The 25,260-nt window shown below is 47.0% G+C and overlaps 1 protein-coding gene across 1 annotated transcript in view; it reads left to right on the top strand.

The window, feature by feature from the left end:
• Positions 1-24,375, top strand: part of ATP6V0D1 (ATPase H+ transporting V0 subunit d1) — a 34,198-nt gene extending 9,823 nt beyond the window's left edge. The window contains exons 2-8 of the mRNA XM_062499930.1: positions 308-479; positions 13,865-14,043; positions 16,970-17,049; positions 20,824-20,901; positions 21,487-21,663; positions 22,416-22,493; positions 23,010-24,375. Of these exons, the coding sequence (XP_062355914.1) occupies positions 308-479; positions 13,865-14,043; positions 16,970-17,049; positions 20,824-20,901; positions 21,487-21,663; positions 22,416-22,493; positions 23,010-23,171 (926 nt within the window). The 3' untranslated portion in view covers positions 23,172-24,375. The remainder of the gene's footprint in view (positions 1-307; positions 480-13,864; positions 14,044-16,969; positions 17,050-20,823; positions 20,902-21,486; positions 21,664-22,415; positions 22,494-23,009) is intronic.
• Positions 24,376-25,260: the final 885 nt, after the last annotated feature.

Genomic DNA, 25,260 nt, shown 5'->3' with positions numbered 1-25,260 from the left:
CAGCAGGCACCAGTGTGTGTGCTCAGTTACACAGATGGTGTCACAGATTTGTCTTTAAGATGTGGTAAGGCTGATATGGTGAAACACTGATCTTTTCCTTCATTTGGGTTGTCCATGCTGAAACTGAGCACAAATACAAGTGTATGATCTAACACGTGGGTTTTGTCTAGGTAACCTTCCAGAGAAGAGAGTGCCTAGAGAAGTGCTGTGCAACAGCTTTCTTGGCTATGCTGAAAAAAAAAAAAAGAAAAAAACCACCAAACCCAGCCTAAAACCCTTTAGAGTGGAATTATTCTTTCTTTTTCAGACTTGAAACTGCATCTCCAGAGCACAGACTATGGGAACTTCCTGGCCAACGAAGCCTCCCCTCTCACTGTGTCTGTCATTGATGACAAGCTGAAGGAAAAGATGGTGGTGGAGTTTCGTCACATGAGGAACCACGCTTATGAGCCCCTGGCAAGTTTTCTGGACTTTATCACGTGAGTACCAGCTGGTTATGAACAGCATTTGAAATGCTGGTATTCTTCCATACTTGAGAGCTCTCAGACCAGCTTTCTACTCTCAACCCTGTGTCTGCTGTGTTTTATGCAGCTTCTTGAATGAAATGGGTGTGGTTGTATCTGGACATCTCAAAGCAGCAGCAGTGTATCACTGTGTTGTTAATGTGCTCCGTTGGTACAGCTGCTTGGCTGCCTTCCGTTGCAGGATTGATTCACTCTCTTAGAGGTACCATTTATCTTTGTCCCTTGTGTTAAATGTTCTTGTTTTTTTAACACTGTGGTCCTGCTGGAAAACATAGGAATGCCATGCATGTGCATTACAGCAGTTGCCTGCTAGTTCTGAGCCTTCATCAGGGCTGATGCAATTCTCCTGTCCCACCCCACGGGGCTGTAGGCCTTTCTCTGGACGCATCACAAACTGGTTCAGGGATTTGAACTGGCCAGAAATTGAATAGCTTTTCCCTTCTGGGGTTAACTTTTGACTGTTTTTTTTTTTTTTTTTTTTCTTGGACAGCTCAGTGGGATCCAGCAAATGTCAGCATTAGGGGAAGGGAGGGCCTGGAATGCACAGCAGGGAAACACGGGACTGCAGCAGCCTCAGCACGTCTCTGTCAGTAGGTGGAAACACATGGGGCTTCCACAGCAGCTTCAGCTGATGTGAAAATCTTGAAACAGACCATCAGTCTTGAGGTATCTTATCCCAGAGGTTTTGTACAGCCCTCTGCTTCCCAGTGTGCTCTTGTTTTGTTTGGTAACAAAGTGGAAATGTTAGTGGCATGTTAGTTGTCCTAGCTTGCATCTGAAACATGGAAGTAAAATTGACTTTTTTCCTTAGTCTATATTCCTGTAAGCTCTAGTTTGGCTTGCAAACTGCACGGCCAGTGGTCTCTAACCACCAAGGAGATGCATCATGGACAAGAGTGAGTTTCTGGTTGGGTAGAATGTTACTTTAACTTGCATTTCTGAGAAGGAGCTCATACTCTATTCTCAAGTGAGATAATTATTGCATCACCTCTGGTACAGTGAGCCTGGGCTTATCACAAGCACTCTATCAAGTGATATTTAATTTTGCATTTGCATCTGTGGCATCTACTGCATTTGCAAATATTGAGTAAACTCTCATATTTCTGCCATGTGCCTTTATGTTCACTCCTTTCTGTGTCTGGGTGCTACTGCTACCTCACTTTCCAACCTAGTGGCTTCTATCTATTACTTTCTGTGTCAGTATGTTCAAGCTGTCCCTAAGCCTCTCCTTTTTTCTAAGAAATAAGTTTTACTTATAAGCTTGTCGGTAAAATTTCTGGAATTTTCATGTTTCGACCCAAATATGGAGCAAAACCTTACTAAGCTCCCATTTTGCAGCAGTGTTTGCAATGGTTGAAACAATTTCTAGTTCATCATCTTAGTTGTATGGAGCAAGCTCCTTTATTCTCTCAAACTTAAGTTAACTTGTCAAATACCTCTTTGCCCTTCTTGAATTTTCTGTCAAAACATAAGTGCTGTTTGAACTTGCCAATGTCAGGTGGGTGGTCCTCCACTGTTGCTTTTCCTTTGCTATCTTACAGGTTTATGAGAATGTCTCCATGGAATTATCATAGTAATCACTAATGCTTCTGTCATATCTGTTTAAAGGCAATAGTTAGGACAGTATAGCAGTATCTTGCAGATTTTAAAACTTTGCTGCTGCCTAACAGTCTCACTTTAAAAAACAGTGTGTGGAAAACATGAACTGAATAATCTCAGACCATGCTTGCCTTGGTTATACACTACCTGACTTGGTAGGAAGGCCATGGATAGCCATGGAAATCCAATTCCCTCTTATTTCAGCCCTGTTGGTCTTTATCCAGTGTCTACATCCAGCTCGAGTTTTGCAGAAGACCTTCAACATCTTGAGTAATCAGAAAGGCTGATTGGAACTGTTGGAATCACTATTTAAAACGGGTGTTCTGCCCTCAACTTGATTTAACTTTGATCTTGTTCTGCTTCTGTCATTCTGGTTTTGATGAGTTCTCTATAGCAAAACATGATTATGTGCAGATAACTCTATCTCTTGCTACTGCATAATGTCTTTTTGAATGTATTGGTTCTGTTCAGCACAGAATGTTCCTTCCTCAAGTTGTTTTCACTCTTCTCTCTTCCTTTTTACCCATAAGATTTGGTTTAATGCCACTGTCTGTAGTGCTGCCTAGAGGAAGGCAAAAGGTGAAGCAGGAAAAAGCTGTTTTCCCCATATGGAATGTCTGCACTCCTGTAGAGTCTTGTATGCAAGGAGGTCAAGTGTTCAGTTGGGTTTTGTCATGGTTCTGCTGCACCACTGATGGAGCGGTCTCCTCTGAGTCTGCACTCATCACAGCAGTGGGGTATTGTTGAAGTAGAGAAGGTGTTACCAGCTCTGACTGGTCCAAGGTGGGAGTCACAGTCAGGATATTGCAATCTCTAACAGTAACTCTACAGACAAGTTAAAACAGAAGATACAGTGAACCACAAGGAATTTGGAGAGGATGCTGCTTTTGCCCAGTGGGTCTTAGTATCTTGATAAACCTAGTATTTTGGTGACTGGCCTAGTAGAAAAGAAGGTAGACTTGGGTTGCCTTCTTGTTCCCTGAAGCTGTCCCTTGAGTTGTTATAGGTCTTGGTTTGGGGCAGGGGACTGAAATGTCAGAGTTTGTCTGCTGACAATATAAAACTTCCCATGTATGTCCCAGGTAGTTGGAGAACAGCTGTTTGGAGCTGGTAGCACATACTTTTGCCAGTGGTCTTCATCTAGCTCAGGCTTGTATGGAGGCAGCACTGTAAAAATGTTCAGTTAAAGGATGTTGGCAGTGCTGGGGATTTTGTGCTTGTGCACCCAGAGGTATTGTGTCTGCCTGCCTGCCTGCCTGCCTGGGGGATACTGGGACAAGCCTTTGCCTCTTGATTTTTCATTCTGGGTGCACACACATTTGTCTTTGCCTTTTGAACATGGCTATTTCCCTCTCCATTCTTTCAGGGTAGTTAATGAAACTTAAGCAGGAAATCATAAAGACTGCTCCTGGTAGACAGCTCAAGGCAATTGGGGCACCAGGTGGTCAGAAGAAGAAATTGTACTCAACTGGATGCATCTGTGTGCTAATAGTATAAAGGCTGAAGTGAAATAAAAAATAGTAGAAAGATGTGGAAAGTTTGAGCTGGGCTGGCTTCTGCAGGAGGAAAGCTTGAGTTCACCGAGACCTCTTCTGAGTTGTAAACAGAGATTTTTAACATTGAGTGGGATTGTAGAAAGTGTGTCTGGCTCAAATTGGAAGGAAATGTTTTGTAGCATGTCCAGTTCAGCTTTGAAACTAACTGCTGCTTGGATGTCTTTGTATGTCTTTGTATGTCTTTTTGGCCTTCTTAGGACTCCTGGATAACCTCACGTAAGATGGGCACGTTGGGACCTGTTAACAGTCATAGATGGTAGTCAGGCTGATGCCAGAAGGAGAATCAAGCATTTAAAAAGCAGTCAAGCTTTCTCCTTCCTGAATGTCCTGCTGAACCTTTGAGGTGGTTTTGAGTGGATCATCGGGTGACTGGTGTGCTTGTTTTTTGAGGATGCTCCAATCTGACCTAAGACACATTGCTGAGATCTGGGAAAATGTCTGACTGTGGGAGCAGCTGTAGTCCTTGTCTCCTCTTGTCTCCAGAACCAACCTGCCAGGAGCCATGCCGTTTGTCCCAGGTGGAATGATACTCTGTCATTTCACTTGCCTCTTTGAAGCAGCCCCTGCAATAAGTGAGGCCAGGGAAAGGAGAAGCAGCAAGAGGGGCAGTGCAGGGGCTCTCTCTGGAGCAGAGGGTGCGTGTTCCGTGCCCGGCTCCGGGGGAGGGGAGGCCGCGCTGCCGGTTGCTTGCCGGAAGGTGGCACTCCAGTCCCGTGTGTCCTGTCCCCAGGTGCACAGCGAGTGTGAGTGAGGATGGTCACCTGGGAAGGTGGGCAGGAGTTAACCTCTATCCTGAGCATAGGAGAAAGGACAGTGTTTGAAATTATGGCAACAAAGCTGACCCCCGAACACAGCTAGGCAGAAGCCCCAAAGTAAGGTCTTTGCTCCCCAAGTCACTTGCTGACACTGATTTTTATTTTTTTTGGTTGGTCCTGTTGTGCTCCTCTCCTGGCACCACACTGACTCTTTCCTGGCTCTGGTTCTCTCCAGGAACTCTTCTGTGGCAAGTGTTGTGTTCTTAGTACCAAAATAAGGGAAAACAGCCAACTTCCTCAATTTGTTTTTTCAAGTGGTGGCTGTAGCTGGCAGCCTCTGCCACTGCAAGCAGAAAGCTCGATTTGCTGAGCCTGCTGCAGTCTCTATAACACACCTGCTAACTCTGCATCTTGCCACGGCAGCTCCTTGCTGGAAGTCTGCTGGTGCTTCCCCAGGTCTTTCAACCTCCCATAGTAGGTTCTGAGTGATAGGTGCAAATTGTCTGTTAACATCTCTGCTCCAACATAAACAATGGACTGAGGGAATGCAGTGATGTTCTGTAGGGCAGCAACAAACAGGTATTAAGTGTTCTTGAAACAGCAAAAGCCACTTCCTGAATTCAACAAGTACATATTGACTTGTGGGATGGAAGTGGGTTTTAGGTTCTTCTTAGTGATGTGCTGCCTTGCCTTTCTGTACAGGCTTTGTTCTTTGTGTTAGCCTGACACAGTGCCATGGTCTGTCTCTCCTTCCTTCCAGTGTCCTGCATATGGTTTAGGTAGGAGCACCATTATGATAAAGAATCTTGATTCTAGCCTGCTGTTGCCCGATCAGATTGTCAGCTTTAGTATTTTTCCAGTGGCAGGGAAAAGGGTTTAGTGGGTTTTTTGGGTCGGTTTGTTTGGTTTTTGTTGTGTAGTGGCTTTTTGTTTGGGGTTTGTTTTGGTTTTTTTCCCCTTCCCCCCCTGCTCTGGGAAGTCTGGCTTTGCAGCAGACCAGAGTCAGGGCCCTGGCAGCTGTTGGGCTCCCTGAACCCTCACAGCAAACTGACAGGCATAGAAGGATTTGGTCTTGTCTTCAGGGGGGAGCTGCTAATAGCTGTAGACACTGAGTGTGCTGTGGGAGTGAGGGCTAGGGACAAGCTGGGTCTAAATACATTTTCCAAATCTGTGATCAAGCTTGTCATCCGACTAGGTCATCTTTTATCTTTATCTTACTAGCCTGCAAAGGCTGGGAACCAGGTTCTTTTTTTGCCCCGAGGATGCAGCTGGGACCTTGGCTTTCGGTGTGTTTTTGTGGTCACAAGATGTGTTTTTGATGAGGCTGCATGTACCTTTTCCCCTTGTGCGTGCCTTTTCTTAACTGACATTTCCCTCTGTTACCTTCTCCCTGACCCAGTCCTGCTCTGCCTCTCCCCTGCACTGGATAGATCTAGTTTCTGCTGCACAACTTTGAGTTCCATTTTAATTTTGCAGCGGTGGTTTTTCTGGAGCCAAATTGTTTCAATTGCTACTTAAGCTGAAGAGTACTAACCCTCTTCTCTGGAGTAGGAAGTTGTCTGTCTTCATTCTAAATGTACTGGAGTGTGCATCCTGGCATAACTGTGGAGTTCACAAAATATGACTGCATCCTTTTGAAATCCTTTCCTGCAGAAGGAAAATACTCTCCAAATGCTTTACATTAGGTGTTGCTCATTGAGACAAGTCCAACAATCTTAAGGATTTTTCCTAATGCTGTTACATTTAAAATTACGCTATACTATTGTGGTCAGGTTCCTTGGTGGCACTGGGGTTAGGAAGCAAAAATTACCGTCGTGGCTGGGGATTCTGCAATAAAAGGTTTAAGAACCTTTTCTGGCAGAGATTGTTTTGGCAAAGCAACACAGGTTTCTGACAAACAGCTTCCCTGTTTGCAGGGAGTGCAAAGTTGAACTGATAAGCCAAGTTCTTGGAGGGATTACACAATATTCAAAATAAGAGGGCACATAGCTAATGATCTGGAAATGATCAGAGACTTGTGTCCTCTGGATGGTGGCATCAGAGCTGCATCTGCTCACTTGCATTCCCAAAGGATGCTGATCTCATACTGGTTTCCCAGAACCAATGTCTGTGATGATGGATTGAGTTGCATGGTGGTGACTGTGGGAGTCATGGTGTGACTGCAGGTGCCCTCATCAGAAAGGGAATCTTTGAAAGGTAAGTTTCATTGTATATTGCATTAAAAGGATGCTCTTTTTTTTTTCCCTGATGCCTGAAAAGCATTTCATTTGGCCAGTAGATTTGAATGAGAACAACTTAACTGTTCTCTTATGGAGCAGCACTGTTCTTCAGTGTTGTTAACATGGTGCCTGGCAGTGACCTGTCGTAGTGATCAGAAGAGCTAACAAAATGTTATTGTGGCAGTAAAGGTGCAGCAAAAAGCAGGTGATGAGCTCCAGATATCAGCCTGTGTGTCACTAAGATAAGCCTTTGGTGAAACTGCAGAGTCTGAGAAGGGTCTCTAGCATGCAGGCTCTGGGTGATTAGGTGAGAATTTATGGCCCCTGGATAACATCCCTGTCTAAGCTCATGTGGTGTCATCCACAGGCAGTGTTTGGACTTCTATATCTTCTTGGGCTTTGTTTAAAGCTGAATTTCTCTGGTGAGTCTGCAGTTTGCAGGAACAGTCCTTGTACTTCCTCCATGCTCCTTCTTGCAGTCTTTTCTTTAACAGGCTGAACAGAATGACTGTTACAGTCATAAAACAAGAAGGGGAGGGAGTGTGTATCAGGAGGTTATTGATGCTACTCATGGGTCTTAGTCCCATCTCCCAGGTGCATTCTGTAAGCTAGTTTGAAGTCTAGCAAATACTTGTGTGGAGCTTTGCATAAGTACCACAATATTTAGAGCCTGAGCTAAGTCTTGTGTCTACCTCATAGTTTACTGCATGTCAGGTGGGATGATGAATTCTCTTGTCTTCTGCTGACAGCAGGTCTGTGTGCACAGAGATGTTCTGCACATTGGTTGGGTCCAGACCACACATTCACTGAAAAGTAAGTAAAGGCTTTTAGGCCTCTAAACTCATTCAGGTTTCTTAGCTACTAGAGACAGTTTGGGAGATAACGTGGACAGTGCAGCCTTTCCTCTTATTTTATATCCATTAAGTGTTTTGGTGTTTGTGCTTTACAGGTAAGATAAGAAAAACTTTATTCAAGTTTGACTTCTCCCGCTGGTCCCTGTGAAAGCAGCATGATTACATGTTTATGGTCAATATTTAAAATTTAATTAGGGTTCAAGTCTGTTCAACGTGGTGCTGAGTGCCAGGGCTCAGCTTTGTGTATAAGCCTGGTGTTTCTGTAGCTTTGAGGCATCAAGTTTAGGTAACCAGAGATTCTTGCATCAGGCTGCAAGGTGTTCAAAACATTCCCTGGTGTTTCAATAAGTTTTTACAGGTCAGGAACACTGAGTCAAATTCCTAAAGCCTTAAAATTAAAAGTACTTCTTGTAGCTTTTTTCTTGTTAGTCTTTAATGCAACTAACACTGTATCACTGCATGTAAGTTAACAGATGAGACCAGTGGAAAACTGAGGTCAGTATCCCAAGAGACCTAGACTAGAGGATGGTAGAAATCATGTGGAGATACAGCTAAATATAGATTAATGCTGAGAACATTCCTGGATACTTGGTTTTGAAAGGCTGCCACAGCCTCTGTAGTACTGTGAAGTTATAACTCTTTGCTCTCAAATGGTCTTGTTGATCTAAGTTTAGCAGAGCACCCACTTACTGGCGGAGTGCCCTCGGTTTGTGGTGGCAACCATGAAATTCTCAGCTTTCTCTTTGGCAGGTTCACGAATGTAGCACTTAGGTATGGTTTGTGTTGGTGTGACTCTAGGAAGGACAGTGTGCAAAGATAGGAAGAGACCATCAAGGACACTTTGAGCAGAGACCATCACACATTGCGTCTGCTCTTGCTGTTCCCTCGACTGTCTGAGCTTCAGCTGCAGAGGAGAGGTAGAGCTGTTGTTGATCTGACATGTTCTAATACGAGCTGAAAAACTGATTAAAGGATTTGACTCTGTTCACATCCATTGTCTATTACTCAAACAAGTCTCAGTGAGGCACTGAGATCTTCCTGATGTGCAACATTCCTCTCCTTTCCAGATCAGGACATCTGTGCAGTTATTTACTAATGATCTTAAGCCGACCCTGCGGATACAAACATCTCAGCTGTTGGCACTATTCTTAGTGTCAGCCACTGCTCTTTTGGGCTTTGAAGTCTGTGTGTTGCTTTCCCCTGTGGCTGCTTAACATTCGGAGCTTGAAAGAGGTGTGACAAGTGGCTCTGTGTACTAGCACAGTATCCAGTGGGATATAGATGGATTTGTGTATTTATGCACAAACCCAAGGAAGCAGCAGTGCAACCAGCCCCGAACTTTTTCCCTAAGTTATTTCTTCCAACAATCCCTGGGTATCTGAACTGAATGAGCTGCAAGAGGGAATCACTAGATGCAAAGTGACTATAGTCAAAACAACTTCATTATCTTTTAAATCTGTCTCTGGAATTTGTGCCAAGTTCAGAGCACTGTTCTGATCCCACTGGCAATTTCCCGTTTTCATCCCAAAATAAATATATGCTTCTATAGTAATCTGAGTAACTGCCCAATGCAGTCACATAGGAACTTTGGCCTTGCTCACAGTAGTCTGAGTTAACGTCTAATGCTGGTTTTGGAAAGCATTAAGGCTGCCTGACCAAGGCAATATCTTAACCCATCCCTACAAAACCCCTGCTATGCACCTCTGCATTGGCCCACTCCTGTCTGTTGGCTGTGACATGGAGAGCTGTCCTCATGATCCCTTGCAGAGCAGCTGTTAAGCTACAGTTTTGGCTCTCTTTTTGGAGGATCCCTGAGAATCTCAGGTCATGCAATGTTCCATCATTAGTCATGTTTTGTTACTACTTGCAGTATTGTTAACGGTTTTTTTAGTGTCCTGGAACAGAAGGCAATAAAAGACCAACCTATCTGCTGTAGGACAATGACTCTTTATGATTAGATTAGATTAGTAAGTGGGGGAGGGAGAAGCTGTAACTGTTTTGGGGTCACTGCCTTGAGGCCAAGTTGTAAATGCCCCATGTGATGAGTGTTCATACATTTCATGTGCTCCCCTGCTGAAAGAGACTTTCCAAATATTCAGTGGGCCACTGCAGTCTTTTTTGCATATCTCATTTATCACATCTGTACTTAAGTAATGCCAGAAAGATTGGCAGTTTGGTGCAATACATTGTCAAAGTACTTGTGCATGCCTCTTGCACTTGTGCTCTATTTCTGCTTGATTCTGCTCCATAGCTACCCGTGGGTGACTATGTTGGGATTTAGCTTTTGGGAGCTGGCTCTCCCCTCTTCTCTGTGAGGGGTCTCTGCTGTGTCTGCCTGAGACCATACTTCCCAAAACCAGTAGTGAGAATGAACTCTGCCCTGCTGCTGCTGGAAGGAAGGTTTCTTCCACCAGCCCCCCTCTTTTGCCTTCTCTAGGCATATCCTAGCTTGACTTTGTTCTTGTTATCTGAGTGTCACCTGATGCATGTTATGCAGTGGGAGTTGCTGGCTCCAATTGTCTCGGACTTCAGGAACCTGTAAATCATAATTTCTTCCCTGTTGTGCATGATGCTGAGGTTATTTCTATGTTTGCTGACTCTTTTCTGTCCTGTAATAAAAAATTATACTCTCCTGTGAGATGTTACCGACACTTCTCAATATTGACTAAAATTGTATTTCTGTGAATGTGAATTTCTGGAATATACCACACCTCTGTTCAGTGGGTGACAGGAAGAGTCATGCCTCGTGTAACTGTGCATGTCAAACTCTTGGCTGGTTTTGTGCCCATGTCCCTGGGTGAGCAGAAAGCAGCTCAAAGGAGGAGTATAAAATATGTTTGTGTGCAGGAGGGTTTTGCTATGAAGAGATCATCCAGGTGGCCTGAAGCAAGACTTAATGGTGTTGCAAGTGACAAACCACTTCTATTTTCTCAAGTGTCCCAGAACCTGGTCCTCTTATTAGCTGCACTGAGAGCTAATGAAGGTTAAAACACTCTTGCAGGGGTCTGAGCAGGCATTAACCATGAAAGCTGAAACATTTGAAGCTGGTTAGAGCCTTGCAGGAGGTGAGGAAGATGACAACAGAAGTTGCTCTATTACACAAGCAGTTGGAGGTTCTTAGAAGCACTGCTGCCACTGTACTTAATCTATTTTTTTGGGCCTGGGAGAAAATTCCAGCTTCTCCAGGACCTCTGCTGTAGTCTTGGGACAACTTTCTGATGCAGGCAGATGGGTCTTTGTTGAAACCTGATATAGCAATGTGACTGTTGAGCCCCTTCCACAGAGGAGATGAGGCTTTTCTAGCTGCTCGGGCACTGGAAAACTTGCCTAATAGCCATGAGTGGCTAAGCTGTGGCTGGTTTTATTGGGATGAAGTAGGGACTTGCTTGAAGTAAATGGAACTATTGTGAAGGATTAGGTAGTGCTGCTGGTATCTGCCTGGCCTTGGTAGGTACAAGAAGACCTTTGTCCTGCTCTATCTCCCTTGTTGTTGTGATGGTTCCAAATGCTGTCAGGAGGGAAATTTGAATGAGAATTCCCCTTCTGTCTTATGCATATTAACTCTTCCTGCAGGAATGAATCCTTTGACAGCAAGATTTAAGGAGGTGAAGTAATCATTAACACAGTTTGTGCCTCCTTTGCATTTGGGCTATAAACTGTGCATTTCCCAGACCTCCCTGAAGGATGAGGAAACAGTCAAGTTAAGGGGTATAAATTAAACAAGGAGGGTCATGCTTTGCTCTCTGGCACAGGAAGCCAGCTGGGTTGTCTTTCCTGAGACCATGAGTCTGAAAGCAGGAGCTTCCATGTGTGAAGAGAGTCAGATTTTGGCAGCTCTCCCAAAACCTGGCTGTGGCTTTTGTGCTGAGCTGGACTGGGAAGGCATGAATGAGCTTGGTGGGACTCTAGTAAGCTGCTCTGAAGACCCGAGAGCAGTAGGACTCCAGACGTTTCTCCTCAGTTCCCTTTTTGTACAGTTGACATTGGCTAGGCTCCTTGCAAATATCTTGTGGAGAGTGGTATCTGTAGTAAACTGGGGATGGGAACAAGGTGTGCTGGCATACATGACTGTATTTCCTTACCTATTCCTTCACTGTAGGCTGAGCTAAAGTAAAAAAATTGGTCTTGTATATTGTTGCCTTGCTTTGTTGAGAGAAGTGCTGCCTTTGGTCTTTTCTTAAAGCTGCTGTGTTGCAGTAAGGAAACTTGCATCTTGAGGGAGCTGGGAAATGATCTTCTGTATCCTTGTTCTGGCACACCTCACGGAGAGGCATCTGTGTTAGGGTGCAGATGCTTTTATTTACCAGGAAGCGGCTGCTTACTGCAAGGGACTTACCTCAGTTCTCATAAACAGGCCCTTCTTGCTGTCCTGGAGATTGCAGTCATCTCCATGGTGAGAGCTGCACAAACAGGAGGGAAGATAATGACCTTGCAGATTAAAGGGCAAAAGGAGGTTTCCTAGTATATAAAGCTTATGCTGATTGCCCTGGTTCTAGATTGAACCAGGAAAGGTAGGCTGCAAAAACAGAAGGGCCCTCTGCAAAAATCATAGGACCAGGAGGTGCATTACTCAGCCTTGCAGTGTGGAGACAAAAAAGCAGCACCTGTTTGAGGAACTAAGGTGTGGATTTGATTTGTTCATGGACGTGTCCTTTGAGCATATTTGAGAGGCAGTAAGCCCATCTAATAAAAACTAGCAAAATCTGCATTTAACTGGTTCTGCTTACCTGCCTTTGATGCAGTTAAAGGGAAGCAGATCTGCACTGTGCTCTTTGTTAGCTTGGAAATTCAAAGACCAGCAGCATCTCAGTGTGTGTCTGGCAAACATCATCAGAGCCTTGCCATGCCTGTCTTTGCCTCAGTCCCAGGATGCTGACCTTAAGTTCCCTTTCTTTAGTACTCAGGTACCTGTGGGAAGCCTGACTCTCAGCAGAGCTTCAGCTCCAGATGTGCATAGCTCCTTCTGCCATTCTAGTTCAGGCCTGATCCCATTTGTTTTCTAATAACTCCTGGCAAGGAGCTTCTTCAGGTCTTTTCCATCATGTAACTGTCTGGAGTTAGAGTTCTAGCAGTGAGATCAAGGGAGTGTAAAATGCCACATGTGCTCTTCAGCATCTTTGCCTCTTCCCCATGCTTCTGAGGGATATGTACAAAGGCAACTGCTACTGACTAAAAAACTCCCTCATCTCATTTGAAGTTTTTCAGGTTCTCAGCTTGGTTGGCTTGTGGCTTGGCTGGTGGTGAAGATGCCTAGAGTATCACTGCTGTTCTTGCTGGGGACACTTGGTATTTATGTGATGCCTTGGTCCCTTGCTTTGACCTTCCGCTTGGAGAAGGCTACCAGCCTTTCATGTGCTCCCAGTCTTCAGGCCAACTGTGTCTCTCTTCTCTGGCTGGACTGGGAGTACTGGGAGGTGTTCTTTCTCCTCTGTTCAGTGGAGGCCTCACCTGGCATGCTGTGCCCAGTTCTGAGCTCCTCAGTGCAGGAGAAAAATGGACATACTGGAGAGAAGGGCCACAAAGGGTTTGTGTCGGTGGAACTTTTGCTGAGTGCTGGGATTCCAGATTGAATGTCCCATTGCTGCAGTGCCAAAGACTGAATCTGCTAATCCTGAACAACATAAGTTGTTGGAGAACTTGGTTTGAGGTATCATAACTTGGGCTAATGCAAAGAAGTTTGTAGCTTTTGGTGTAGAGGTGTGAAAAACCTTGTGTGTAGTTTCCTGAGGGTGTGAGTGAGGGTTGTGCCAAAGCTGCCAGTCCTGTTGTTTTTGGAATGGAGTGAGGCGGCAGAAATGTGACCCTTCCTCTTTTCACTTGGCAAGATGGAGCAGTGTTGCTGGCACTGAAACTGGAGCCAGGCTCCTCTTGGAGGTGTGTGGGGTTAAAATGAGAGACAGTAGATAAATGTCCATGGGGGAATGTTAGGAAAAGCCTTTTCATTGCACGTGTGGTTGGATGCTGAAGTAGAGCCCCAGGGAGGTTGTGAGATACACATCCTTACAAGTAATTGAAAGTTCATATAAACATTGAAAAGTCTTTTTGCCTGAGCAGCTAGAGCTGGCCATGCTCGGAGCAGGGTATGGGACCCGAGACCTCCAGAAGTCAGTTCCAGTCTAATGCTCTTCAGTGGTAGGTGGTACCAGATGGTGTGGTTCAGCTGTGGCATAAATCACAATCTGGGATTATGCCTGCCTACCTTTTCCTAGGCTGGCACAATAAACAGATGCTAAGGAGGTACCTTAGTACTTCTTTGTGGGCAGGGTGCATCTTTCTGGAGATGTTCACAATGAGATGATGTGTGCCTGTTGCTGGGTTTCATATTATATGTATAGTTTCATTGTTCTGTTCCTCCAGGTACAGCTACATGATTGACAATGTCATTCTGCTGATCACTGGGACTCTGCACCAGCGTTCCATCTCTGAGCTGGTGCCTAAGTGCCATCCTCTGGGAAGTTTCGAGCAGATGGAAGCTGTGAACATTGCTCAGACACCTGCAGAGCTCTACAATGCAATCTTGGTGGACACTCCCCTGGGTGAGTGAAGCTGTTCAAAATGCCTCTCAGCTGTGTGTGGTGGAACAGATGTCCCTTTCTCCCCCAGTCTGTCTCCAGCTAAACCTATGCTGTGCTCCAAGAAGACAAAGTGGTGGGTAACGCACAGCTGGGGCTGTACTGCCTGTGGTGGCTGGGCTTGAGTTCAGGTTTTATGCCTGTCCTATGCCATCTTTTTCTCTGGAGGACCAGCTAGCACTCTATACCCTTCAATCAGTGTCCAGGCCAGCACAGTGCTAGGGCAGACTGCTGGACAGTTTGGTTTTTGTGAGACAGGCCTTGAGTCTCCTTAGTGAAGGGGTATTGGGTCTTGTGCTGGAATGAATCACTCGATTTCCAGCACTTTTAGTTGGACCATTGGGTAATTTCTTGTATGCAGTTTTTATAGATAATTACAGAGATCTGCACATGCCCAGTCTTGTTCTGAGACTACTAAAATTAGCACTAGTTAAATAAAACCCCTTTATGTAAACAAAAACCCAAACCTGAACAGCCACAGCAAAACAAAGAAATCTCAAAAAAAAATCTCATTGTATAGCAGCATCCTGAACTGAGTTATATTATCTCAGGGCTACAGGCTTATTTGGGAGATGCATAATGCTAAAACCAAGTGTCTTATGAAGAACTAGTCAGACAGATCTGTTCTTTAAAGATAAAAGGTGTAGGAAGTGGTTCTGGAGAAGATATGGAAGTATTTGCAGTAGTAGGGAGGTAGTCACAGGTGACTTGCTAGTTTGTCATCTGTGGGCAAAAACGTAATGAGATATGCCTGAGTCAGTGATTAGTCATTCTTTTGGGGTTGCTAGAAAGAACAAAACACTCTAAGTCATCATACTGTCTTTGATAGAAATAGTTGGGTTTGGAACTGAAAGTGCTTTTGTAAATGCTCTGTGTAATAATGGGACAAATGAAGTAGTTGTCATGGAAAAATTACTTGTGCCCAGTAAAGAAGGGAGAATATGCCTCAGGAGATCTTGGTTGCAAGGCAGGGCAACAGTGCAGCAGGAGAACTGAGGCTGTGCATGCAGCTGAGTTGAGCCCACTGTAGGGATGATGTGTGGGAAGAAAATCCTCCTCACAAGTAAATGGGAACCTTCCCATTTTGGCAAGAAGATAGAACAGAGTATTTCAGAGATATTATCTCTCAGAGACCTTAAAGCTTCCAGCAGAATATAGAGTGAAAATGCCCCGTGTCAGTGTTGATGTGCTTGCTTCTGGACAACATGGCTGGCAATTGAGGGTCTTTGCCTCTTGTGTTCATGTACTTGTACGTGAGTTGGTTTTGCCTGTTTCGGCCCTGCCTGGTCTGGCTTCTCCAGACCTTTGCCCTGGCCATGCCCTTGGGGCTGTGTACCAACCAGTGTGGCATTTCTTCAGCAGAGGAACATGGGGAGTAGCTGTGTTGCCTAAACAAGCAGGCATGCAGGCTTCAGTTGTTTAACTTGCACTCTTTCCAGTGACCACACGCAAAGAAACAGCAGCTCTATCTCCTAAAAGGACTTGAGTAGCTACGTGGCTTCGTGGGAATGCCTAACCCCAGATGGCTTTCGTAGGTTAACAGGGCAAAATGAGACTTGCTGTAAGCCTAATTTGGGATATCGGAGGGCCAAGAACTGAAATAGCTGTGTACTCATTCCTCAGCTACTCCGAAGTAGCCACTGCTTAGCTTTCCAGCCTGGCCAGCGCATCCTGAAGTAAAAACCAGTCCTGGCACACTCTCTTTGCGTTTTTGCAAACCGTCGGGAGCAGTGTTCCCCTGAACACGTGGCATTGTGCTCTGGTGCTTCTGGGGAGGTTAACCTCTGTTCAGGACCCCCCCAAGACCCACCCTGTGGCTGCTGTCCTTCCAGGCAGCTCGTGTTATAAAAGTGGTGCAAGCCAGAGGTGTGAGCCTGCATTGCAGCTGGTTTTTTGCACAGAGCAGAGCACTGGTCAGTTCTCAGCAGGACTGTGGTGTCTGTTAGCCACAGCTGCACTGTGTAAGCTGAGACAGATCAGATTTCTCTTTGTAGCAAATTCAGCAAAGTTGGTTACTGAGTGTGAGTTGAAGTCAGGAAGTCCTGTCAGTGGGTTTTATTGTACCACTCGTTTGCATCAACACTGTAGATGTACAAGACTCATCCATATCTGCAGCTTGCAGCACCTGTTTGGTCTGTAATCTGTGTTCTTTAGGTGGCAACAATATCTCAAACTCCCTCCCAGGTGTACTCTGGCAAAGTATGTAGGGCTGAGCATCCTCCCAAGTCCTAATAATTTATTCTGACTCCTGTTACTAACTTTCAGCTAGAGAAACCAAAGCCCTTGGAAGAAGTGGAAAATGAGACTGATAGACTTGACCAGGAGAAACAACTCCTGGCTCCAACCATGACCAGTGTCATGGGCTATGCAAGCTGTTGCATCACCATGCCTTCTTAATCCCCACTGACATATTGTAGAAGGAGAGAGAAACATCAGCTCCTTGTGTTTCACTAGCTGCTGTCTCACTGGTGCTTAAGCAGTCCTGCAATGCTGCAGCAGGCAGTTCAAAGCTGCCTTGTCACCTCCAAATGCCTGCATCTGGGAACAGTTTGGGGATTGCTTATTTTTAATCACAGGCTTCTCTATCACTGATACTGGGGGCTAGAGCTGAGAATTTCTGCTGAAAATGGGCTGCTAACAAAACCATTGGACTAAGGGGCGAAGGAAGATTTTCATATGAGAACCCCAAAAATTATTATGGCCTAAGGAACCATGGTGGAGCCTGAGGTTTTGAGTCATGACAGTTTGACTGCTGAAGATAAGGGCCAGGCCTAGGAGGGACAAGTTCAACACAGGGTATGCTTCTGCCTGGTATTGTTAAGAAGCCTGGAAAATGCTGAGCATGGGTCTGGTTAGGGTAATGCTAACTCTGTCTCTGTTTCTGTTTCAGCTGCTTTCTTCCAAGACTGCATATCTGAACAGGATCTGGATGAAATGAATATTGAAATAATTCGAAACACCCTGTATAAGGTAAATGAATCACAGAATGGGTTGGGTTGGAAAAGGCCACAGTGGGTCATCTGGTTAAACCTCCCTGCTTAAGCAGGTCTATCCCAGAGCACATGGCACAGGGTTGTGTCCAGATGGTTCTGGAATATCTGCAGTGAGGGAGGCTCCACACCCTCTCTGGGCAAACGGTTCCAGCGCATGGTTACCCACACAATAAAAGAGTTGTCATATTCAGGTGGAACTTCCTGTGTATCAATTTCTGTCTATTGCCTCTTGTCCTAGTGCTAGAGTCTCTGAGAAGGGAAGGAAATGTCAACTTCCCTATTTATTCCTGGTGATAAAACATGGCCAAAACCTAGTTGCATCCATTGGAAAGTAAAGATAGCACTCCTGGAGGGCCTGACATCTGATCACACAGCTCTGCTGAGTCAGGGCGCCACAGCTAGGCAGAGAGGAGGATTTTCTCAAGAGTCTGTGCAAGAGATTTTGTGGAGGTTGTCTTTGAATTTACTCATGCCCTATGCAAGCAGAAGTCTGCTCCCTCACCATACAGGTTCAGAGGTGTAGTTAACTGCATTGACAGTGACTAATTTTAAACTTGGTTGAAAGACTCCCATCAGCTTTGCTCCCTGTCTTAAGTCCTTCCCAAAGACCTTCCAACTATCTGCTCAAGCCTGCTGTGGTTGGGGTTAGATGTTCTTGGTAGATCAGTGTAAAAAGTGCCAGCTGGGGAGAGTATCAGCAGAGGGATTTGGAGGGGCTAAGGATCTCCTTGTCCTGAGTTGTCATCTCCTCTGCAAGCCCTGTCTGGTTTTAGCTGGCAGTGTTGAGGCACGTGTTTATGTGCAGGCTGGGGCTATCGCTCCATCTCGACTCTCTGGATCAGGGGTGGGATGCAGATTTTATCTGTCAATCTTGTTTTGGCTGGTCATGGCCAGCCTGCAGTCAGTGTGACCTCTTCTTCCCAAGGAAGCTGTGGTCTGTTTGGAGAGGCAGAGAGCAGGTCAAGCGTGAAGGGAAGGAGGCAAGGGAGGGAAAAGGAGTGGTGTGTCAGCAGTCATGCCCAGCTGCCTGTGGCCTCTGGCATGTACTGGTCTTTGCTGTAACAGGGAGGGACACCTGTGTGCATAAACACCACAGTTGTAGTGCACAGGCCTCAGTCTTAACATGAAGCAGGAGGGGGAAGGCAGGCAGCAGAGTGGGCACAGGGAAAACTGGTTGGGAGGTGGGATGTATCCTGTGGATTTCAGCTGCCATGTCCTTTCCCATATCCTTTGGGAGGCTCAATACTGCTTTGTAGTCTGCTCTTTCTACTCAGAAATGGAAATGTAGGTGCCTGTAATGCGTAAGTGTGTGCTGGCATTGGTTCTTGCTAAAGAGCAGCCCCTGGGGAATACAGAGGCTCTGTCCGTAACAAATCACAGAGATGGAGGGGTAGAAAAGGTGATTGCTGCTTACAGACTCTACTTGAGGCTACCTTTCTCCCCAGGGACTGGAAAATGTATAATACAATGCAAATGAGGGAAATAAAATCTGGTCTGAAATCTGCAGAGAGCTGCTCTGAAAAACACAACAGGCCCAGGACAGATGCTTGCGTCCATGTGGAGTTGGCATGAGAAGGGGAAGTACTATCTCCCAGACATAGTGGAGGTTTTCTTAAGGAATCTCTGAGTGTGTTGACAGAAAGCTTGAGCAGGATTCATAGGAGGAAGGCTATTACAAAGGCTTCTCATTAACAATGAAGGTTCTCAACTGGAAATATGATTAAAATGGGGAACAGAGGTTAAAAATGGTCAGTGCTTAGTGTAGAGTGCAGTTAAGCAGCCAAGTCTTGCAGTGGAAGTGTGCTGGCCTTGTTATCTTCAGTGCTTACTCCCTTTGTTCCATCTCTTGTTGAAGTGAAGCCAGCTGTCTGTTGGCCTTTGCTGGTGACTTTCTTGTAGGAACCAGTTGAAGGAGCTTTGTGACTGGACAATAAAATAAAGTAGACAAATCAGTGTGGATAAATGGGGAGTGGTGTATGGGAGAGACCAGGAGGGAACCCGAATTGTGCTTGTACAGTGAGGGTCTCCTTGTTCCTTCCTACTATTAAATGGAATCTTGGGTAATGATTGACCTAAGCAATTGTCTCTCTGCAAGGTAACATGTTCCGAACAGTAGAAAAGAACTGTATGAGTATCACTGTGCTGCTGCATCCATCTGTAAATTGTGTTTGACCTGGGCATCTCATTCCACTCATCTCGGAGTATGAACAGCAAAACAGGAGGTGGTGCCAAGGCAGATTCAGAGGCTTGGATATAATGACTTCTGTACGGAAAACTACAGAAAAAGGCTAGGATTCCTCACCTGGCAGAGGAGAGCGGTATCCACAGATCACATTGGAAAAATCAGTGTGGATGGACAGGCCCCAGGCCTGTCTACAGATTGGATTTGAGGACAGATGAGGCTAGCAAGAGGCAGAGGGGGTGGGCTCGTGAAAGGGAAGATCCACTGAAGATCATTAAAGGCAAAGACACCCCTGTTCCTGGGGCTTCAGGACGTTGGAGTGTTTCTGTCAGTTGCTGTCACTGGAAGGGCACCTATTGCAGCTGTTCACAGACTGTTCTCATGTTGTCTGTGGTATTGGATCCCCATTCATTGCTGGATATTTGAGTTCACCTGTATTTACTTCTAAAGCCTTAGGTTTGTGCATGAGCTTTGATAGGGCAGAGGTAGCGACTGAATCTCTTCTCCGTGTTCCCTTTCCTGCCAGCCTCAAACAGCATCTGTTATCCATGTCCTTGTTCCTGTGGAAACTTTGCAGACTGATGCTCTGTGTTCTCCTCCACTGGAGCAGTGGCTGGTGCTGAAGAGGCTTTCTTTGAGTGATGCTCACCCAGCATTGTTACTCACAGTCCTCTTGCACTGTGCGGTAACAAATATTTACAGAACACAGTAATCCAGGTGCTTTCCTAGTGCAGAGGCTGAGGGTGTCCAACTTGTATGTTCTTGGTCCATCTTCAGTCCTAGACTTGTTGTGATAAAGCAGAGATTTGTGGTGTTTCCGCATCCTTTTATTCCATGACTTTGAAATTATTCTAGTTGCAGCTCTCTGCCCAGGGAGGTGTTTTATTACTTGATCACTTCTTCTGAGAACATTTTTGCTGAACGATACTTTTAGCCATCCACAGCCTTCTTAGGCTCCCCCTGGGAGACAGAGTCATCTTCCAGATGTATTACAGAACATCTCCACAAAGGATTACGTTTCCTGGAGGCAGGGTAGCTGTGCCTGGCTGTATGTTTTCTGTGGTGCTCCAGTTGGGATAAAGACCAAGTAGCCACAATGTGAAAAGAGAATAAGAGAGCATGGCTGGTTTCTTTCACAGATGTCCTGTCTCATCTCTTGACTCTGCTTACACAGCGCTTCTTTCTGAGTGTAGGTCTTGCAGCTATGGTTGTGTGGCTTGGCATGTTTGTGGAGGCCAGAGCAGGGTCAGGAAACCATGTGAGACTTCAGTAAATGAGTTAGGCGACTCAAAAGGAGTAAAATAGGCTTTAACCTTGCTGCCTGGGGATCTTGCCCACAGTAAGCTAATGCAGTTGCTTGAACAAACCCAGCCACAACCCTTCATGTCTCTGGCTCGTGGGGAAAGCACTGTCCTTGTGTGGGCAAGTTCACGTGGGGCCAGAGTGCTTGTGCTGTGCTACAGGGCATCTGGGAGCCTCCCTGCATGCTGTCTGTCCTCTGCTGAAGGGCCCTGTGGGGGAATAGACAGAGCTGTGTAGAAGAATGCTCATCTGCCCTCTCTCTTCCAGGCTTACCTGGAGTCCTTCTACAAGTTCTGCAAGACACTGGGAGGTACCACGGCAGATGCCATGTGCCCAATCCTGGAGGTAGGTCTGCAGACTCTCATAGCTGGATGGTACTACAGTAATGGTCATCATTCTCTGCTCAGGCCCAGCTTGCCTGCCAGTTGTTAAGCATTCTCCAGTTAGTGTTCAGCATCCCCATGCTCACTTGACCTGCTCACTGGGAGACCTGGGGAACACTGCCTTCCTGTGACTTGGGTTCCCCAAGTACTGATAACACTTTGTTCCCTCTGTGGCAACATATTCATCCTCTATCTTGGATAACATGTAGAAGAGCTACCAGAGCTGTTTGGGTCACAGCCTTCTTCCATGCCAAGGCTTGCTGTGAGATGTGCAGGACTCGGGAGCAGTAGGTGGGAGACACTCCTTGACTTGGGCAGGATTTGGCCTGTGCCTGGGATCGGGATTTCCTCACCTGAATGCTCCCCAGGTACTGGGTGTACTGGGAGCCTGCACTTGTAGCCTGCCCTGGCCAAGCACTGGAGAGCTGTACACATCCCAGCAGCCTCCTCTTGCTGCACTCTGATGTGGCTGTGTGCAGAGCAGCACTGATACCTGCCAGCCCCTGGTGAGGATACTGCATCCCAGCATGAGCCACTTTTCCTGCAGTTTGAAGCTGACCGGAGGGCCTTCATTATCACCATCAACTCATTTGGTACCGAGCTGTCCAAGGAGGACCGAGCCAAGCTGTTCCCACACTGCGGCAAGCTCTACCCTGAGGGCCTAGCTCAGCTGGCCAGGGCAGATGACTACGAGCAAGTTAAAAACGTTGCTGACTACTACCCTGTGAGTGCTTTGGGGTGAGGGCCATGGGGATTGTTACAAGAACGTGCTTTGGATCAGAGCTTCTTGTGGGTCTGGGGGAACTTGTGGCTTGACAGCTTGGGAAGAGAGGTGCCAGTCCTCAGTTCTCTGATGCTGTTGGTCCTGTGCTCTGCTTGTCCAGAACTTGGCTTGTCTGAGATGTTGTTAGTCATGGCTGACATTTCAGTGGTGACTGGGAGACAGTGTTCCCTGTCCAAGGGTGTGGGGACTGCCCTTACCACCAAACCCTTGAGGTGCTGTTATGGCAGCAATTACAGGCTCTCCTTGCCTGATTTGGGAATGGAGCTGTCTCTTGAGTGAGAAGTGGTATGACCTCACTTCCAGCCCTGAGCTCTGGTTCAGTTGAAGGTGAGATGTTGACCTGGGAAGATGCATTTGGATTTGTCTGTGTTCAAGCTACTTGGTGCATGGCTGGGGACCTATTTGGAGTCAGAGAGTTCAGTCCCTTACTTGGGCAGCCTGTGTGTGGGCACAGGGGTCTGGCCCAAACACTCTAGTCTGTATATGGAGGGGTCTGTACCTGATGCCCCTTTTCCTGTGGCTCAGAGCAATGATACACCTTTGAGAACTGCACATTTCAGAGAAGGGGCACAACTCTTGGTTTCTCTGCCCTCTAACTTGGCAGGGTGGCTGGAGTATCTGTGACACTGGGGGCCCTCAAGTGCTGCTGAGCTTGTGTATTGGGTATATCCTCATGTAATGCCTTCCTGCAGGAGTACAAGCTGCTATTTGAAGGGGCTGGCAGCAACCCTGGAGACAAAACCCTTGAAGACAGGTTCTTTGAACACGAGGTGAGTGAGCCCTGAGATGCTTCTTGACATCTGCAATTTTGTAAAGCTCCAGGTGTCAGGAAGCTGGTCTGCTCCCCTGTCAGCAATGCTGTGGATGAACAGGATCTGGGGGAAGGAGAAGCATGCTTGCCCTCTGCTCCTGCATGAGAATGGGGGCCTGGTATAGTGCTGTTTCACCCAGATTAGATCAGTGTGAGGAAGCATGTTTGGGGCTGCTAATGCATATTTGGTCCATCAATAGTAAAACCAGAGTGTAATTACATGGAAAATAAAGACTTTGATGGTACCTGAGTTATAAATATTTTCCCCTTCAAATGTTAGAGCCTGTCCTGAGCCATGTGCTGTAAGTTACAGCTATCCTAAGGACCTAGAGAGATGCAGAACAGGATACCTGTGCTGAGCCTTCCAGCCTGCTGGGAAGTCATGGCTCCTTCCAAGCAGCTCCCTGCTTGCCTTGATCATCTTCTCCTATCGCAGGTGAACAAATGACATGTCATCCTCTGGGCTTTTCCACAGGTAAAGCTGAACAAGCTCGCTTTCCTCAACCAATTCCACTTCGGAGTCTTCTATGCCTTTGTGAAGCTGAAGGAGCAGGAGTGCCGCAACATTGTGTGGATCGCAGAGTGCATCGCCCAGCGGCACAGGACCAAGATCGACAACTACATTCCCATCTTCTAACTCTGATCTGCTCCTGTCCAACCCTCCTACCCCTGGAGTCCGGAGGGACCCCTAACTCCCTGAGTTGTCCCTTGCCCAGACTCCAGGGATGTCCCATCTTTGGAACTGGATCCAATGAGGAAACTGTACAGTTGCTAGTTAAATTATTCACAAGCTGGAGTTGTGTGTACTGTGAGACAGCCAGAGGGACCAGTGGTCCAGGCTTAGCCCTGTGCAGCAGGAGGGCCTCCTGTTGTGTATGCAGTAGTCCCAGTTTTCCTGTACTAATTGCTGTGTGCGTTTATGCTCATAGAGCTGCAGCGGGCTGCCTCTGAGGGGGTCCCGCTGCTGCAGAGGAATGGGTCAGGTCTGCCATGGCTGAGGGACCCTCTGACAGTGCTCTGCACGTCTCCTACTCAGTGTTGTTCCTGTGAGATGTAGTTAGAATGTGGTTTGTAGCGTAGCCAATGCTGCTGTGCAATCCCTGCATCCCCTTGTAGTGAGTAAACCCTGACCTGGGAGAGACCAAGCAACCCTGGCCAGGACTGGAATGGAGCCTGTGGGAATGTGAGGGCAGAGCCAGAGTGCTTGTGGAGCACAGTCCTCCCACTCTGACAGTGTTTACACTCATACAGCCTCTCTGTGTCTGCAGAAGCAGCTCTCATCAGTCTCCCTGCTGCCCTGGACAGGGCTCCATAAGCTGTCCGAGTTCCATCAGAGCTGTGGAGACCCACAGTTTGCAGTTTTCTGTCACAACCATGCAAGAGCTGGGTCTCCTCTGGGTTCTGTGTATGGTGGTGGACCCCTGCACCCCTCCAGGGTTGCCATCCAGGCTTTTACCCAGCAGAGGCTGGGGTTGGCACTGCCGTGGAGCTGTACTGCACAGCTGGCCTGGGGACAGAGCAGCTTTAGTCAATGTGGTAGGGGCAGGGATGTCCCGGCCCTGCCCTGCCCATCTGTGGTGTGGGGTGGGAGCCAAGCCCTCAGCATGGTATGGCAGCCCTGCTCTTTGCTGCTCTGTCCTGGCTAGTTCCTACTTGCACTTGAGTTCTGGGAGATGTGCAATGGCAGCAGACAAGCCTTGCTGGAGGGAAACATGGTGGATGCTGCTGGGAGGAAGGATCAATAGAGAGTGGCTCTGTCCCAGCTTGTGCTGTGGTCACCTCTGCAGTTTGTTTTCCTGTGATCCCCTCCTCTCTACACCAATAAATATCTGCCTACTGCACTGTGCTCTCCTGCTTACTTGGGTACCTGCTCCTACAGCCCCAGGTCGAGCCTCCAGCAGTCACAGGCACTGTAGTAGCTGTGGTAGTGGAGCCTGGTGTGTTCCTGCATGAGTTGAGACACTTGTTTCTACCACAGGCAGGGTGGTGGTACTCCCTCCAGCCCAAGCCATGACAATGCCTGGTCTGTGGGGGCAGCTGGCTGCTGAGGTAAAGGATGCAGCCTTACGGGAATGTTCCATAAGGTTAGGGAGCTGCATGGCTTGTCCCTGGTGCGTGGGGCTGTCCACATGGAACAGTGTCACCGCTTCCATCCTTGCCCCAGCAGGCCACAGAGTTAGAGCAAAGCAAAATAAAGCCTTGGGCTTAGGGCTAGGGAGGAGCAGGGAGCAGGCACAAATCCTTCCTGGCAGGCTGACCCCTTTTATGGGAGTACCTGCTGCCTCATGTGAGGCTCCTGCCACAGTGCTCAGCATGGTGCCAACCATGACCTGGCTCCTGGTGGATGCCCAGAGGCCAGGCATCCCTGAGCAGCATTGCAGCACTGCACTGCAAAAGGAGACAGCCAGAACCTGCTGGAATATCAAGAATGGATTTATTTAAAAAGTGACAATCACATAGTTTGTCTCATGGAGAGCTCTGCAGCACTGGCAGCCTGGTCTTGGCCCCTGCACTCGTCGGGAGCATGTGGAGTGTGTGTAATGAGTGGCAGGGAGGCAGCGGCCGCAGGGTCCCAGCCCTGACCCAGCCAAAAGGGATGGAGACAAACAGCTCTGAGAGCAGTAAGGAAGGTGGCGGGTAGCTGCGGAGGTACATCCCAGCCTGTGGTGCAGAGCTGCTGAGTCAGGCAGGGATGGGCCTCTTTGAGGATGCAGTTAGAAAAAATA

Source organism: Cinclus cinclus, chromosome 11, assembly GCF_963662255.1.
Source record: "Cinclus cinclus chromosome 11, bCinCin1.1, whole genome shotgun sequence".
Taxonomy (NCBI): Eukaryota; Metazoa; Chordata; class Aves; order Passeriformes; family Cinclidae; genus Cinclus; species Cinclus cinclus.
This window is presented reverse-complemented; position numbering and strand designations above follow the sequence as displayed.